At 39.3% G+C, this 19,593-nt stretch overlaps 1 protein-coding gene across 3 annotated transcripts in view; it reads left to right on the top strand.

The window, feature by feature from the left end:
* The window catches only part of LOC121380389 (HORMA domain-containing protein 1-like), a 265,685-nt gene that overhangs the window by 181,784 nt on the left and 64,308 nt on the right, over window positions 1-19,593 (top strand). For all 3 annotated transcript variants that reach the window (XM_041509182.1, XM_041509181.1, XM_041509180.1), the window contains one exon: window positions 7,443-7,559. In XM_041509182.1, coding sequence (XP_041365116.1) covers window positions 7,443-7,559 — 117 coding nt within the window. The remainder of the gene's footprint in view (window positions 1-7,442; window positions 7,560-19,593) is intronic.

The raw sequence follows: 19,593 nt of genomic DNA, 5'->3' as shown, positions 1-19,593 counted from the left end.
TTAGTGCCAACGCAGGTTTTTACTTATCTCGGGGTGGTTTTCAACCTTGTGGAGGCGTCCGTTCTTCCGACGGATTCACGACTTCACAATTTCATGACGTTGGCGCAACGTCTTCTGGTGGAGCAAAGTGCGTCAGTGCGCACGCTCCATGTGTTGATAGGCCATCTCGAATCGCTGGCATCGCTGAATGTGCAGTTCAGACGGTTCAAGAGACCGCTTCAATGGCATTTGTCCCGAGTGTGGGATGGTCTCAACTGGGATTTGGTGATACCATTGGGGCCTTGGTTCATTCTTCCGATCCAAGAGTGTCTAGTGGACAAGTGTATGTCCCAGGCCATTCCTTTACACCCACTTTCTCCAGAGTTGGTCCTGTTTACCGATGCTTCTCTCGAGGGGTTCGGTGCACACCTTTTGGATCAACATCTGTCAGGGGTGTGGACTCCTTCAGAGAGGAGTCGTCACATCAACCTGTTGGAGATGGAAGCGGTGCGTCGCACTTGTCTCCATTTCAGGACTGTTATTCGACATCGTCAAATTTTGTTGAGGTTGGACAACACGTCGGTTGTTCCGTACCTCAATTGGTGGGGAGGCACCAAATCCCTGTCATTGAGTCTTGCGGCTTTGGAGATTCTGGAATGGTGCGACGATCGGCCAAACACATTCCTTCGTCCGTGAACGTCTTGGCGGACACTTTGAGTCGTCGTTCCCCGGTTCAGGCGGAGTGGATGTTGCACCGGACGGTGGCTTATCGAGTTCTTCTCAACTCAACTCTATATGTTTGCCACTCACCTGAACAGTCAGTTGCCAGTGTTTGTATCGCCGGTACCAGACCCACTGGCACTGGAGTACGATGCGTTGAGCATGGACTGGATGGGACTGGATTTTTACGCCTTTCCCCCTCCGGTTCTGCTTGGCAAGGTTCTGGCAAAGATCAGACAGCAACCTTGTCGTGTCACGCTCGTAGCCCCGAGTTGGGCAGCTCAAGCCAGGTTTCCTCCTCTCCTGTCACTTTTAGTGCAGGAGCCGGTGCGGTTGCCGTTGATACCCGATCTGCTCATTCAGAGACTGCGTCGGACAGAGTGGCATCCGAAGCCGGAGGTTTTCCGACTTCACGTGTGGCGGTTGTCGGGGTTTCCCTCCGAAACCGAGGCTTTTCTAAACGGGTTGCTGAGCTCGTCTCCTCTTCGAAGCACCAGTCTACGGAGAGGGTCTACCAGTGTCACTGGCGCACTTGGGTTCGTTGGGCGACTGAGAGGGACGTGGATCCCTTGTCGCCTACTGTTAATGACTTAGCTGAGTACTTTCTGGCTCTTGTCCAAGAAAGACAGCTGAAGGTTCAAACAGTGAGAAGTCACCGGTCGTCCATTTTCACTACTCTGAGGCAGTGTGGACGTCAAGATTTCTCAACGAATCTTGTGTTGCATGACTTGCTTAAGTCATTGCAAAACACGGTTGAGAAGCCTTCTATTTTGCCTAAATGGAATGTTTTTCTGGTTCTGCATGCACTCAAAGGCAAGCCCTACGAGCCTTTGAAATTCGCCAGTCTTTGTCATTTGACGTGGAAAACTTTGTTTCTGGTCTCACTAGCGGCTTGCCGTCGTATTAGTGAGATTCATGCTTTTTTGCATGATTTGGTGGATTACAATACGGACGGGTCAGTTACGTTACGTACTGATCCTGTTTTCGTGGCTAAGAACCAGGTGCCAGGGGAAGAGTTTCCTCCGGCCATCATTCAGTGTTTATCTCGTACGCTTTCTGCGGATAATTCTGATAGACTTCTTTGTCCGGTGCGGGCTTTGAAATTCTATTTGGAGTGTACTAGAAATCTCCGGCAAAACACTAAGAGACTGTTTATCTCTTTCACTCGCCAACCGGGAGATATTATAAAGAATGCTTTGTCGAGATGGATTGCTGCAACCATCAAACTGGCATATGAGCGGGTGATCATGTTCTGCGGAATTTCTCCGTTCGACCTCATGAGATTCGGGCGATTTCTGCTTCCCTTAATTTCCATGATTCTTTGGACATTTTCAAGGTCATGAGTGCGGGGTTTTGGAAAGGTCGACACACGTTTGACCGGTTTTATTTCCGTGATATGGCTGTTGGTCCGGACGGAACTCGGCGGATTCAATCAGTCATTGCAGGGCAGCAAGTCGTTTCGGTGCGCAGGGCCACGAGTAGGGGGCGACCCTTAATTCGTCCGGTCGCTAGCGGCAGTCTTTCTGGGAGATAGTTCTCCACCTCCTGTTTGGAGAGTGAGGAGTGGATGGTTGACTATCTGGGACAGTCGAGTGTCTTTTACCATTACTTGGTCTGTGGGTTTCTTCACCTTGTTAACTTGGTTTACTTTTAATTGGAGTTGTAGTTCTTCAATTTAAAAGTCACTTTGACATTTTATACCTCGTATGATGTGGGTTGCTTTTTCACTGTATCATTACTTGAGACGAACACTACTGGTTGAATGGGTAAGTCCTTCTTGTTTTTTTACCTCCTCCCTTTAATGTTAAATTCTCGTGCTTTAACGGTGTTATGTCACGTCTGTTATAGCAGTGTTGTTGTGCTAATACGTTAAGTTGAATAAGACTATTAGAATTTTTTTTTTTAATTTTCATTATTATTCTTACTTACCTAGTACTAGCACAACACCGTTACCTCCCACCCACCCCGAGGGAGGTCTTTTTTGATTCAGTCATTCCGGACTTTGAATCGATAACGAGGATATACGGTCTACCCATGTGCGGGTGTAGGTTATACATCTGGCAAGGGGAGATAATTCTGCAGTGGAGGTTATAACTCAGGGTCGTATAGCATTGTTGTTGTGCTAGTACTAGGTAATAACAAATTTTCTAATTTTATACGACCAGTGGCTTCAAATCACACTACCGAACAGCTGTTTAAAGTGAGACTATAGGTAGCACTAATCCAAATAACTTCCGATCAAAGTTCGATACTATTTGATTAATCAGCGATCACTTGGCCATGCAAGTTCACAATGACCTTGACCTTGACAATAATGACTGAACATGGCTCTGAATGGAGTTTGAATAAAAGTTAGCACTGATTTTCAGTCGGGCCGACTGCATTTGACACGACCGAACATGTTCAGTCACAGACGACGACCGTCGTATAGAGTGATCAGGTCTACGACGCGACGTGACTGTCCGTTGTGTAGTGTGAATGGTTTACACGACACTATACAACTGATGTCTACCGGTATCCAATGGAATGTCTACATTTCATCATGTGACATAAAAGTTACAATGGCGGAATTATTCTGGACAGAGGAATAGACCCCTTCGCAGGCTGGGTGCTGTAAAACAAACGGTTTTTGTCATTGATTAGCATGGGATGTGAGATTTGTTTTTCTTCTAAACTGAAAGAAAGAAAAAGAAAGAAAGAGATGTTTTATGTAACGACACACTTAACACATTTTAGTTACGGTTATATGGTGTCAGACATATGGTTAAGGACCACACAGATATTCAGAGAAGAAACCCGCTGTCACCACTTCATGGGCTACTCTTTTCGATTAGCAGCAAGGGATCTTTTATATGCACCATCCCACAGACAGGGTAGTACATACCACGGCCTTTGATATACTAGTTGTGTGCACTGGCTGGAACAAGAAATAGCCCAATGGGCCCACCGACGGGGATCGATCCCATGCCGACCGCACATCGAGCGAGCATCTTACCACTGGGTTACGTCCCGCTCCTCTCTTCTAAACTGAAGAAAACAATTCAGAATGGTTCGCAACATTTGTTCTGTCTTTATTTGCGGTCACCAGAGGAGTCGTAGAGTGGACTGTACTGCTTTTTATACATTTTCTAAAGATATAACATTTTAGGCCTATTGAGGCTGGTATTTACACCATGTTGAACAGTATTATTAAAACATTATTTTAAGCGTCCATGGAAACCATAAAGGAATTCTGATAAATATATATTTCATGTTGTCATTTTTCGAAACCATCAGATTTGAAAAGAAGATGCTATGGGTGCGGAACGCGGGAGGGGGCGGGACCCATGCCCTCTTGCTCGCATTTCCCCCGTTATTGTTCTCTGGCTGAGAATGCTGTACATAGCCCCCAGATTTCCATCAAATGTAACTCCCCCTCCCCCCTACAAATACTCTCAGTGGATTCTGGGTGGAACTTTCTTATTCCATAACATTGCTAATAAACAGAAAGCATCTGAGGGAGAAGGCAGCTATTAAATGTCAGGTCACGTAATAAATATATATTAATTATATACCGTAAGTCATGTTATGTGTAAATGTGTGGGGTTTTTTTTAATTGTTTTTGGGGGTGGTTTTTGGTTTGGTTTGGTTTTTTCTTTTTCTTTTCTTTTTTGCTACTCTTCTGTTTGGAATTTTGTGTGTTGTGTGTGTGTGTGTGTGGGGGGGGGGGGGGTTAAACCTATTTGTGGGCAAATATGTATATGGCAAACACCCAGTCATACTTACTGGTAAATACTAACTCGTTACTATATTCCGTAGTCCCATCTCTCAGATTTAAGTGGACCCTCGTACAAAGGTCCGTTCATGAATTAGGCTGAGTAACATTCTAGTGGGGAGGGGAATGGATTTCATGGGGGTGTTACGAAACATGGGAATGGAGGAGGTGTTTGTCAAGAGTTATATATCATGTTTTAAAAATAATTTTAGCATATTTATTTATTAATGAAAAATCAGCGAATCATTGTTGTTGTGGTTTATAACTGATGATTTTCTATCCAGTGGTATTATTAACAGACAAATATAAATACAAAATCTTATAATATTAGTGAAAAAATGTCTTTTGGGAGAGGTTATGTTTTGAATGTTACATAATTTTCTAGTAGTGGCCTTAGCGTTACAGAAGGTCACACAGTTGTGGGAGGAGGTTGTCTGAAAGGGGGCTTTTAAAAATACTGCCAGTGAATAGTTGCAGGTTCATATTACTTGGATATATCTCGAGTGGTGAATTTAAAGCATTTTAAAAGTATTGTCTCATGAATGAAATACATCACTGGTCAGCATGATCAGAAGAAAATTATTCCTGTCAGAAGATGCCAACAATTGGATGTGCCAGTAATATATTAATTGTCCCTCCTATTATTTTCAGATTCCTGTCACTCACTTCAGGCGCCTGTGACCAACTGTCTCTCACTCTCTCTCTCTCTCTCTCTCTCTCTCTCTCTCTCTCTCTCTCTCTCTCTCTCTCTCTCTCTCAGACACGACCGATTTTTCAGTGATCGTGTCGTATATTGTGACCTAGGCTTTACATTAAAGTTAGTTAGTGTTAGGTCTTCTAATATATATTTTAACAATGCATGTTATGTATAGTGTTATGCTAGGGACAGGTAACACCAATGACATATTCCACTAATCCTGAATAAAATCTATCAAAGCTGATTAGGCCTACCAGAAAGAACAAAATGCTATGACAGGATGATATTATTAATAAGATATCGTTTTCTGTATATAAATAAAAAAAGTAATTGTGCAGGGATATATAAGTGACCCTTTCTGTAGAATGACCCAAATATTGTATACTACTCAAAAGAATTTAAGGGTCAAAAATTTATAACCAAATAAGTTTCAGAGTGTATTAGATTGATGATGTAAACTACACCAAAAATTTAATTTATTGTTCCATATTTACAAAAAACCACAAATAAACGTCACTGTATACAAGAAAGTCACATGACATGCTGTCAAAGTTGAAGGTTGTCAAACATGGATTTTACACATTAGAACATTCGTTTAATAGTGTGTAAATCCACCCCCTGGCGCGAATACACTCGACACATCGTTGCCTCATGCTGTTGATCAGACGTCTGAAGAACTCTTGGGGAATGGCCTGCCACTCTGCCATAAGAAGTTGACCCAGATCATGAAGGTTGGCCGGAGGGGCATGGTTATCCCGAACTCTCCTGCCTAATTCGTCCCAGGCGTACTCTATTGGGGCCAAGTCAGGCGAATATGCTGGCCAATCCATCCTGGCGATACCTTGTTGTCTGAGAAAGTCCGTTACTACTCTGGCGCGGTGGGGTCTGGCATTGTCATCCTGCATAACTGCCCCGCCGCCAATCTGCTGAAGGCCTGGGAGAACCAACGGCCGGATAATCTCATTCAGATAGCGGATTCCATTCAGATTGCCATCCACCACATAGAGGGGGGTCCTGTGGTGGATAGAGATGCCGCCCCACACCATGACGCTGCCACCACCGAACCGGTGACGTTGTCTAACGTTAACGTCAGCGAAGCGCTCCCCAGGACATCTGTAGACACGAACCCGACCGTCGTTGAACTGGAGACTAAACCTGGACTCATCAGTGAACATCACTCGACCCCACTGAACACGTTGCCACCGCAGATGAAGCGTGCACCAGTGACGTCTGGCCGTTCTGTGACGTGATAGAGTGGTGGTCGAACAGCCTGGCGATGGCAGCGTAGATTATTGGCTCTCAGACGATTGCGTATGGTTTGATCAGACACTCAAGTTCCAGTCGCAGTCCGCAGATTGTCACGTAATCGGCGTGCAGTGGTTGTGCGTTGATGTAGAGCCATATTGGTGATGTAGCGGTCCTCTCTATTTGTAGTGCTTCGGGGTCTTCCCGAACGTGGAAGATTTCGAACAGAATTCGTTGCTTGGTACCGTTACCACAGTCGGCCAACGACACTCGGACTAACACCAAGTCTCAGAGCAACATTTCTTTGCGTATTGCCATCCTGAAGCCAAGCAATAGCCCTTCCTCGATCTTCGATAGTCAGTTGAAGTCGTACCATTGTCGAATTTGGAGTGTGCACCGTACACGAACGCAAACTCCAATTATACGGAAATTCAGCATTGGGAACATGGAATACACATGCAAAGCGTGCAAATGAAGCGCTTTGTGAAAAAGCAAGTTATGGGCACTTAGCAGACCTTTCGCTTTCGCCCTAATTTACGTGCAAATGTAAGCATGTTTTCGCCATTAGAACTAGTCGACAGTGTCAATGACAGTGGATTTTAATTCATTTATGGGTTGCTTAGACCCACTTTCGTCAAAATGGAACAATACCATGCGTGACATTATGGTCTAGCTAATATAATTGACATTCACAAAATAATGTCGAAAATATCATCTGACCCTTAAATTCTTTGAGTAGTATATTTTTCAAATAATAAGTAAGCTACAGGGGTTTTTTGTTGCTTTTTTTCACGTGAATATTCACAATAGGAATGTTCAAAATAGCAAATTATGTTCAAATTAAAACACGAATGCAAATCTGGAACTAACATTTATAAGTATTAATTAATAACTGGTGAACATGTGGAAATGTAAAAAGAGTTAATTTATTTAATTCTTGATGATGTTTTAAGAATTGCCTTTTTACAGAAGCTTTCAAACAATATCTGGCTGAAAAGTTACATGTGATAATTAATGTATTTTTCTGTTATTTTTGCTTGTTTTCAGGAAGATGGATTAATGATCATGTGTTCAGTTTGCAAGTTCTGGCAACATGGAGTATGTTTCTGTGTTACTGAAGAAGATGATGCACCTGAAGATCATATTTGTGATGTCTGTGCTAAGGTAGAAGTTTAATTTGCTTTATATATTACTTATGCTTTTTTCATTTCCTTCTTTTTGATTTCTGTGATTGTAAAAATCAGAAAGATTATGGATGTTGCCATGTGTTCTTCTTGTGGAAAGAACTCCTCAACAGCAGAAATAACATTATCAGAATGCCTTCCAGCTTAGGAAATAGATGGCAGTCAGATGATGCTAAATCTGGGGAACACGTACGGTAGTGATCAATAAGTTCAAGCCACTGATATGTGAGCAGATGCATTGATGTTGGACTTCATGTTTTCATGCAACTGCTTCAGGCAGGTTAACATAATATTACTTAGTTACTAGTTTGGGCCTTTGGAAGGTAGTGCACCAGCAGTATTCCCTTGAAACCTCAAAAATTAAAGCCATATCAGCTTGTCTGCTTAATGGAAAGTCTTGACTTTCTTTGAAAGGAAGAAAAAAATTATTCATTTAACAATGCACTCGATACATTTTTTTGTATTATGGTTATATGACATTGGACATATGGTTGAGCACAATTAGAGAGGAAACCCACTTTTGCCACACATGGGCTACTTTTTTCAATTAGCAGAAAGGATCTTTATGTACCAGACAGGAAAATACATACCATGACCTTTGTTATACCAGTTGTGGAGCACTGGCTGGAATGAGAAATAGCCCAGTGATACAACCGATGGGGACATATCCTAGACCGACCATGCATCAGGTGGTGTTCCACCCCAACTTTCTTTGCAGTTGGGGAGGACTAGTGCTTCCACTGTTTTTATTGTTGCATGGTATGGTATGATCCAAGACTCAATGAAACTAACAGGATTCATCTCGAAACAGCGAAAAGTGTTTTGTGACATGATGCACTTCTGATCTAGAGTCAGAAGTCATGGTACCCAGCATGCTGAATCCTTTGCTATATGGACAGAACATTTGTCAGGATGTTCTGAATTCTTTCTTGTGAGATGCCCAATTTCACTGACTTTACCAGGGCCCAGATTTTCGAAGCTATCTTAGCACTACGATATTGTAAAACCACCTTAGGCTATGGCATTTGACATTATAGCTTACAATGGTTTTACAATATCATAGCGCTAAGATAGCTTCAAAAATCTCTAGCCATGTGGCATTCTGCATTATCATGTCTGATAATGATAAAAATTATTTATAAATTGTTTTCTCTCTTAAAAAATTATTAAATTAGAAATTATTAACAATGTCCTTGTTTATAAGATTGGTTAAACAAACATAACCTGGATTTTTTCATTATCACAATCATCTGAAAAAAAGAAGAAAAAAAGGTTAAAATGTTCAAACACGTGATACACTTCACTTTCTCTGTTGCAGAACATTGGAAATATATATTTTTATATTATAGAAAGTTTTGTATCTATTTGATTTTCATTCATGACACATCCTTACGATATGTATTACCATTGCTGGGATCACTCTAGCTTTTTTTTTAATTAGCCAATTTGGCTAAAAGTTATTTTTTTGTTTAGCCAAATTAGAAATGTTTTAGCCAGAATGATCGCATCAGTATTGATTACTATTATTTAAAATGGATTTATAAAAGCAAATGAAAGTTACAAATGTCATTTTCCAGTCTTGAAAAAACAATTATTTGGAGGTATCACAGAAAGTCAATGAAAAGAAAATTGTGTGAACATTGATTTTGCCCTCCAACGTTTTTCCACAACCCTTTTTTATTTTTAATTAGTAGCTTACCGTTACATAAGACTTATCAAGATTCTTCATAACAGTCTGATCTAGGATAATTAACAACCCAGTTACTCAAGACAGTTAATAACTAAAGTCTGTATACTGTATTAAGCAGTGCATATTCTGTTGTATATATCCTGTTGTAAATCAACTTGTCCTATATACACATGTACATACTTTATTATCTATGTTACTCTATGCCGTTGTGGAATGGATCAAGTGTTAAGAAGGTTATGTTCTGTGAAATCAACACAAAACTCATTTTGCATAGGTCTGTATATGGTTATGCAGGCTTGTAGTCAATGGGGGGGGGGGGTGTGTGTGTCAGCTGACCCCCCTCCGGCGACTTTTTTTCCAATATGCCCAGGACCCCCCTAAGCAACTCGGGTGCTTCGCGCCCTCGTGTGAGGCACTTCGTGCCTCACCATAAGCCTAAACGACACCCCCCTCAAAATCCTGGCTACGTGCCTGTTATGTCCGATTTCATTTTGAAGGACTGGAAATAATTTTTGGTAGTGCCTGTCATTTGTTGTATGCAGCTGTTCTATATTAAATATAGAAAAAAGAGAGGTTTAAAAAAAACCCCCAAAAAATCCAAACTAATTAAGTAAATAAAAAAAAGTTTGACAAAATTAATTTGTCCTGCACCAAATGCTTCTTTACAGGCATTTGCAGAGCTGTGAATATATGTCATATGCGAGGGTCATTTGTACACACCTCGTTATTGAATTCAAATATTTTGTCATACATACATGTATTATGCAGTCAAAGTTTAATTAGTTAGTGAACATGTGATTATAATTAGCTGCATCCACCTTATTTCACGACACAGTAGGGCTAACATATATTACATACATATATTTGACGGATATTGTTAACAACCCACATAGTTGATGGGTCCGGACCCAAAATTTAACCAACTGGTACCATCTGGGGTGGCAAATTCTAGGGTTTTTTTGAAGAGGTACATATAGATAGATGTTATTCATATGTGATAACATTTCCAGATGGGTAGCTTAAGGGTAGTTTTAACACACTTTCTGAGGGAACCCTAAAAATGAAAAATGTCGTTCAGTACACAGTTATAACATCTCATAAAGAGTTATTGCCTTAAAAATCATAAATCATAAACTAACTGGCTTCATTTTAAAATCTTTTAATTAATCATAATCAGCAGTCATGAATACATTTCTGATTTACACATATTTGTAACTCGATTGGCTGATAGATATTTCTAATATAAATTAAAATGAAAATTAACAAATCCTTCAAAAGTGCTGCCAATGTTTTGGCTAACTGGCAAATTAATATCCCATTGTGATTAATTAAATTTAAATTCGGTCAATTTACATCAGTATGAAACACCATGTCATCCAACTAATTTAGTTAATTGTCATCTTCATCATTGTCAGTATCGAACTCAGTTTTGCATATCATCAGTTTCCATTTCAGTCATCTGATTATGGCAACTTTGAAGCTGAAAAGTACATTTCAGACCATTGACGATGCATGGACAGCTTTTCATATCACATGAACGTGAGCAGATTTCCTTCTTCATCAACAATCCAGCCATGGTCAGTGGGACTTGGTATATCAGATTCACACTGAAGACACCGTCACCATATCGCAGCTTAATTGATAGTTAGCACGCAAAGCATTTTGAGTCAAGCAATCCAAACATGGAGGCAATTGTGACGAGTTAACTTCACCCCTCTTGGCATAGAAGATCTCATAGCGACATACATTAATATCATCCACTGTATCCCTGGGTACATACATAGCACAGGTGAAAGACTGTAGCTTCTGAAGAAGATTTGGAGAAAGGTCCCATGTTTGGCCAAGATCACTGAAACACTGTCTGTGTGCATTGTCATTCATCATCATTTTTAGGGCTCCTATCTTCCCTTTTCCAGCAAAAGCACTGACCGTGTCACATCCTGTAAATGCATGGAGACCAATTAGAGCTGTGCAAACATTTTTTCCAATTTTGCTTGCTACTTTATTGATATCAATGTACGTCTGTCGATTCCGTGTACCAGCCTTCTGATACAATGAACACGGAATAATATGGTTAAATGCAAGAGCAAGCACAGTGATGTCTGTATCTTTAGCCATGATGATAACAGCTTTGTAGCTTGTTTTTGCTGCATGAGCCGCATGCAACAATACACGTGTGTCGGCTTCCTCTTGTGTTGTCCTGAGCTCAGCAATTTCTTCCCAGTTGTCTTTGGTGATCTGGTAGCACTGATCTTCACATGTCGTGAATATAATCTTTTCACCCAGCATGTCTCTATATTCTGGCTTCTTCCATTCTTTTCCTAGAAATTTGATGAGAGTGGTTTTGTTAAATAGACTGCAAAAAAAACTTCCTCCATTGGTGGATTTTGTGACCTGCGACTATGTTCTTGAATTTTAGGCCCTGTGATGCTCCTCAATTATACCGCTCTGCAGTCTTGATAGCATCTTCATAAATCAAGGCTAATATTCGTTCCTTGTATTCAGCCTTGATACATGTAGTCAAGATTACTGATATCCACTATTAGCACCCTCTATTGGAAGAAAATTTGTAACACCGATTATGTCCCTTACACGATGACATCGCTGACCAATCACAGCATCGGTAACATGTGACAATCTTGAAAGCAATATCAAAAATTAACCGCCGAAACCTTTTTTTTTAACATATTGTGACAAACACGACACGTTTCCACGGATGCTGACGCTGCCATCTTTGTTTACAATAACAAGGGAATCTATAAGGAGCGTTGCAATTCGTTGCAATCAGATCTCATCGCATCCAGTGAAATTTAAGCATTTTGTGGCACGATTTCTTGATGACATGTATCAAGGCTGAATACGAGGAATGAATATGAAGATGTCTTGATAGATAATTCTTGATATATGTCAAAAACAATATTGATTCTTTGACTGTCTGCACCTTCATGAAGAGCGAACGACAGTGCATATCGTTCAAGCTAGTTCAGCAAATGTCTGGTTGTCCCCTCTCATCTGCTGTATTAGACCCATTCCATCGATGATACAGGCAGGGACAAATCCTGCTGCACCTACATTTTGAATGACTGCTTTTCCAAACTTGACTTTGTTGGTTTTTCGCAGAGATCCATCTAATGTTGCCAAAGCCCAAGGAATAGGGCCAAGTGGGTGTGCTATCACATCCTTGAGGTCCAGTTTTCAGCTTGTAGTAGCCAGTATCATATGACCAAATAGGTTTCTATCTGCTTGTAGAATTATCTCAGTACCAAATGCTTTCCCCAATTGTTTCTTCTTTGTCATTGCTGAAAATGTTTTTGGGCCAAGCCTGGCAATCTTGTCACAGGCCTCCCAGACCTCCTATATTTCCTATATTTTTTATAGGATCCTATAAAACTCCTATATTGAGATTCATTTCCTATATTTGACTCAACTGCTGTGCCAAAATGCCGATGAATAAAATATGTTACTGAGTTATATTCGCAGTGAAAGGCAGCCAGCCTGTCCGAAATTCAGAAGATGCTTTGAATGTGGGAGATTGTGTCAAGTGCCAATCAAGATCCTGCTCACCTGATGAGGTGAGGAGGATGTATTACTGATACAAGATGCACCAACTTTCAAAGTATCCTGAATATCGGCATGGACTGCTGGGAAGCCTTGGTATATATTTGTTGAGGCAGTAGGTGGTATCTTCTGGACATATGCAAGGTAAAAACATACCATGGGTAATCAAGGTTCACACACGCTTGAAAAGTCCCTAAATATGAAGGTTTAATGCCCTAAAAAGTCCCTATTTTGATGATTTAGCCGTAAAAGCCCTATTTTTTATGGGCAAGTTCACAAAAGCCCTAAATTGGGCCATATAAGCCCTGAAATTGATACGCATATTTCTTCTTCCGGAAACATTAAATAAATTGCCAAAACTACATTGATATCTACTTTCATTTATTGATCTCTGTGCTCACTCAAACGTTGGTGTGTAAACAATGCCAAAATGATATCAACGATTCATTTGTAAAACATCGTCAATGTTCGGTATTGTTCGTAGGAGGATTGATTCATAACTTTTGGGGAGCGCTGGATTGGACATTCCATGTGAGATACTGGTGTAAAAACAAAGTAGTTTCTCATTACCTGGTGTCTGTTTATGGTCCATGGCACAGCCATCGACATGGTAGAACATTTTAATAAAGGAATAAAAGATATAAAGCTCCATGAAAAAGATTAGCTGCAAATTTCTACTGTTAATTGGAGTTTTTTCGAACTCATTAACAAACAATTTCAGAAGGATTATGATGTTACTCTGATAAACAAAAGATCGTATGACTTGCACATAATGCACAATTCCTTTAAAATTGGTGCACAAGCAAGATGATGGGGATTTTCTTCTTTGTTATCGAGTCTCTACTATCTTTTCAAAGACAGTCCAGCTAGGAGAGAGGACTATCAGTTACAGGTTCTAGTGTTATGACCCTAAAATTTCTCATTCATCGGTGGATGGAAAATGTCCTTGTGTGTGAGAGGACCCTTCTCATATGGGAGCACCTTAATACATATATGAAGAAAGTTGAGGAGAAAGTGTTAAGCAGACCAAGCAACAAGTCCTATGAAGGGAAAGGACAAAAGAAAAGATGGCATTTTCTCTTGATTTGGAGGTTAAACTGAAGCAGAAACATGAAACATGAAAATGTCCCTAAAATTTTACTTACATTGACCCTAAAAAGTCCCTAAAAAGCCATGTAAAATGCCTATAATCATGATAATCGGTCCAAATTTTCCTATAAAACTCCTATATTTGACCTCAAAATTCCTATAAAACTCCTATATTTTGGTATGCAAATTCCTATATTTCCTATATTTTACTACGCACAAGTGGCTGAGAGGCCTGGATCTCTCTCACTAGGTTGTGTGCCACGGGACTGGAAGTGTGCAATGTTACAGCCATATATAAAGGTAAAGGTGATATTAAGAGTCCCTCAAAAATCAGGTTTCAGATCAAAAGATTCTACAACTAATCAGCTTCTAATTGTTTATGATACTATAATGAAAAACCTAGATAATGGCAAGGACATAAAATTTGTATTCTGTGATATTACTAAAGCCTTTGATGGGGTATGGCATAAAGGTTTAATTTTTTTAAACTAATGAAATATGTGATAATCATCTTAATTGAATGGTTCAGCAGTTATCTGTCCGAAAGGAAACAAAGAGTAAAACCTGATGGTTACTTCTCAAATTGGAGGAATATCAATGCTGGAGTACCACAGGGATCTATACTTGGGCCATATCTTTTCTTAATATTCATAATGATTTAGTAGACAATGTATCTAATAAAATAAAATTATTTGCTGATGACACTACAGGGCTAGAAATTAAAAAAAAAATCTACATGCACCAGGTGCATGCTGAAAAAAAAGTTACATGCACCATTAAAATTCTGCATGCACCAAAAATAAGGTAAATCCTGTTAACAATGAGGAAAATACTATTTTAAGTACCTTGATTACAGTGTTGATTATCATTTTCAAGTATTAAGCAAGTTATCAACTTTTTTAACTCGATAAGATCTGTTGGTATAAATATATATAAATTAACCTACGGAATTCGACGAGAAGTTGCGATTGAAATAATCACTGGCTGACTTGGAGTCAACTACGCGAGTAACGCACCTGCACGTTCGCAATCATCTGATCAAGTGCCCATATCTGAGGTCGAAAATGTTCAAGGCAGTTACGGTACTTTGTATTGATCACAGATCTGGCGGAGTTCAATTTGTCAGTGACGACAACAACTGTGTTATGCACGTGGATACCCTAAAGTCGGTCTCGACCACCTTCCCTAATACCGTTCACGGATATAACCGAGATATTGCCGGCAATTTTTCGCAAATATATTTCACGGAAATGAGCGAAAGGGCGCCATTGTTGTAAGTAGGATTATGGGATACAAAATGGATGCACCCATAAGATAAAAGTTATTGTTTTCATGTGGCGAACAGATTACGAAATGCATACACAAAATTCAACAACTTGAGTCTGAATCTGGTAGACAATAGGATACTAGTATACGCAATACACAGTACTTGAAAAATATTAGCATGCACCGCATGCACCCAGTTTTAAAAGTTACATGCACATGCAAAAATCAGCATGCACCAGTGCATGTACTAACACTGATTTTTGAGCCCTGCACTACTCTTAATTTATTGCATTGTCAATGGCCATACTTCTACAGCTGAAACACTAAATTAAGACTTAGAATCTATACATGAGTGGTCAATTAGATGGGGAGTTGAATTTAGTATAAATAAAACCAAACCATTGTTATTCAGAAGAAAACCACATATTGATATCCCTAAGCTATATCTTAATGGAATTCCTCTTGATAATGTAACCTCCCACAAACATCTAGGGCTTACTTTAAACTCCAATGGTAGATGGACAGCTCATATTAATGATATATATATATACTGAAACACAATGAAAATGCAAAAACAACTTTTCATTGCAAAGAACGAAAAACTATTAATGTATTGATGGATAATGTTATATGACATTAATGACTGGTATTCATGACATACATTCACATGGAGACATGGCCAGTTATCATCAGTAATCGAGTTGCATTCGGAATCAAAAAGTTCAACCCCCCCCCCCCATATCAAGGTCAGTATCTGGTGTGTCCACATTGGCCTGTGAGCATGCGTGAAGACGACGGGGAAAGGATTGGCACAAACATCTCAAATAAGCCACAGGAATGTTCCTCCACTCCTCCTGCAACGCCTGTGCAAACTCAGCGACATTACGCGGTGGTGGCTGGCGGTGACGTACACGACATCCTAACTCATCCCACATGTGTTCAATTGGGTTCAAATCTGGTGAAACGGCGGGCCAGTTCATAACGGTGATACCAGCTTGTTGCAGGAATGCCTGGGTAATTCTTGCAGTATGTGGACGGGCATTGTCTTGTTGAAACAGAAGGGGACCTCCTGGTCTTCAGTGATGGCGCAAAAATGGCTCGAGAACTGGTCTTAGAATAACGTCAACATAACGCTGGGAAGTAAGGGCATCGTGTACAATGATGAGATCACTCCTGAAATCACAGTTGATTGCCCCCCATACTATCAGACAACCACCGCCAAACCGATCACACATCCGTCAGCGTACCGTTCATGGAGTCTCCTGTACACACGTACTCTTCCATCGGCAAAGGAGACAAAGAAACGGGACTCATCTGAGAAAACAATGCTCCGGTAAAAGGCTGGTGGATTATTACCATTCTGGAGAGCAAACTGTAGTCTCGCAGCATGATGTCGCGGTGTCATGATGTTACCGTTGTACGGGTGTCTGCATCTGAGTCCAGCAGTTCTGAGTCGACGGATGACTGTCATCGGATGGATAGGCCTTCCATGACGTCCTATCGTGTTGCTTGCTGTCATCGTCGCAGTTCTGAACCAGTCACGGAGGTGGTGTCGTCGAATCTGCTGATCTTGGTGTGGGGTCGTAATGGGACGTTGACCAGGTCGAGGTCGATCACGGACACTCCTGGTCTATTGATGATGTTCAACAAGTTGTCCAATAGTTGATGGATGGACTCTGAAGGTCCTAGCAACTTGGCTTTGCGAAGTCCCCCCTTGAACCATGCCCAACACTCGCTCCCTTTGTTCTTCTCTGAGTCGTGGCATTCTTAATGTGACGAGGAATATGACACCGTTACATGACTTTTATGTGTCCACATACTGGCATTTCATGTGCATTGTGATTGAGCATGTAGTGAACACATTTCACACCATTTTGTGTGTTTCTGCTATTGTAACGAGAACAAAACCAGGATTAAAACCCAGACAAAAGTACCAATCAATGGCTTCCTCTCATAAATTGTTATTTTAAGTCCAATAAATATATTTTTCATTAATCACAACAAAATATTGAAAAATATCTGTTTTGCATTTTCATTGTGTGTCAGTATAGTACTAAAGCTTGTAAACGACTTAACATTCTACGTATGTTAAAATATAAATTAAATAGAAATTCCCTAATTAAATTGTATGTTGCATTTATAAGACCAATCTTGGAATATGTTAATATAATTTGGGATAATTGTACAGCAGAAGAATCCAATACAATTGAGTCAGTGCAACTTGAGGCTGCCCGTATCATTACAGGACTTAGGAAAGGAACATCTCCTGACAAAATATTTCATTAGCTTGGTTGGAAACCATTATATAAACATCGCAAAAATAGTAAATTAATTCTAATGCATAAAATACTTAAAGGCGAAACACCTCAATGAAATATTACCATATGTTAATCCCAATAATCGTTTTACATTCAGAAATCAACGTCCATTCACTCTATCATTTAATATGCCATATAGTAATTCATATAAAAACAGCTTTATATTCCTTATACTTTGAAGTTATGGAATGATCTTGACAGTTTACCGTAATTCAATATGAACCATGTCTGCATACCTATACAAAAATTAATAAAAAAAGGAAATCCCAATCCATTATCTACTCTCTATCTTTATGGAAATCGTAAATGTAACATTATCCATTGTCAGCTTCATAACTCTGCTATAGCAACCTAAACTATCAGTTATTTTTAAGCCATGTTTCTGATAACCCAAGCTGTGCATGTGGAGATAACTGTGAAGATAATTTTCATTATTTTTATGTCTGCCCACTGTTCATCAGACAAAGATATAATTTATTTGCATCCTTAAGGAATTACCTCGATATCTTAGACATTGATCTACTATTAATTATCCGGCTCAATAAACCTACCAACTGAAAAAAACTATTTACTTTTTAAAGCAGTACATAAATATATAGCTGAAAGTAAGAGATTTGTGTTACTTATTATTCTGATTTTTACTCCACCATATAAGGTTTAGCTCCAACAATAGGATCATAACTATCATAATTTTTCTTGACTATCCCATTTCTATTCTATCTATTCACTACCTTTTAATACTATATATTAATAAATATTAATTATATTAAATACTTTGTCACTGGACATTATGATATTATGTTTTATATATGATTATGAATATTGATTATTGTCTGATGTCCATTTTGTTTAGGAGAGCACTTCTATAGGCTATGCCTGTTGTGCAATCCTTTTGACTTTTTTCTGATCAATAAAATATCTCCAAAAAAACAAAAAGGAAAAAAAAAACAGAAAGAAAGAAACCTGCAGCTTTTACACAGCCAGACATCTAGCAAATATCCATAAAATAATATTAAAATAATATTTGGGTGGATGGGGTGTTATTGGGCTATTGTTAATTTTTTCCCCTTATTTATAAATGTTAAAAAAAAAGTGAAATGATTTGGGTGAACTGGTAACAAGGTCAAAACAACATCATAAAACATGATATTAAATATAACATTATATATTTAGTATAATACTATTAGTGGAATCAGTATAAAAATGCTTGGAGGAGGGGGGGGGGGGGGGGTGATTCTGTGCAAAGAAATATAATACATGTATATGGCAAAATTATTCAGGGTGTAAACAGGCTTTAGAGCGACACAACCTGGATTCCTATTTTATCCTACCAGTACTTTCAAAACCCCCCAACAATAACACCCCCTCCACCCAAATATTAATTTTTAAATTGTACATGTAGTATTATTTGCATGGTACACATGTATGTAAGGTTATATGGTTAAGGACCACACAAATAATGATAGAGGAAATCTGCTTCTGCCACACAATGTGCAGCAAGCAATCTTTTATATATGCAGCATCCCACAGACAGGATGGTACATACCACAGCCTTTGTTACACCAGTTGTGGAGCACTGGATAAATTGAAAAATCAATCTTAAACCTACTGCACATTAGATGATTGCCTTACCACTGGACTATGTCCTGGCCCTATATAAAATATTGAGAGGCTTCACGTTACAATTTGATTGGCTGCATATTACAATTTGATATTCTTGCATTACATGTAAGTATGCAAAGATTAATAGTAGGATTGATTAATTAAATTTGTACTTATTTTTCACAAGTAGGCTAAATCTATAAATCATGTAAAAGTGGTAAAAAAAATAGCACATGCAAACTGAGTAATAGTGTGCCTAAAATTTAAGCAAAAAGAAAAAATGTCATATCATTGTGCTATTACTGGTAATATTTGATATTTTAGCATTACTTAAACTATATTCTAACAGAATCTACAGGAGAAAATAGTAAAATAAAAATTCAGTAGGACTTGCATGTTTTATAATCTTCTGTCACATGATATGCGGTCTGTAAAAACAAACAAGACCAACGGTCGACTTTCAAGTGACATTTGTCTTATCTCATGGCAAC

The sequence above is a fragment of the Gigantopelta aegis genome, chromosome 9 (genome assembly GCF_016097555.1).
Source record: "Gigantopelta aegis isolate Gae_Host chromosome 9, Gae_host_genome, whole genome shotgun sequence".
Taxonomy (NCBI): Eukaryota; Metazoa; Mollusca; class Gastropoda; order Neomphalida; family Peltospiridae; genus Gigantopelta; species Gigantopelta aegis.
The sequence above is the reverse complement of the archived record's forward strand: the minus strand, read 5'-3'. Positions and strand labels throughout refer to the sequence as shown.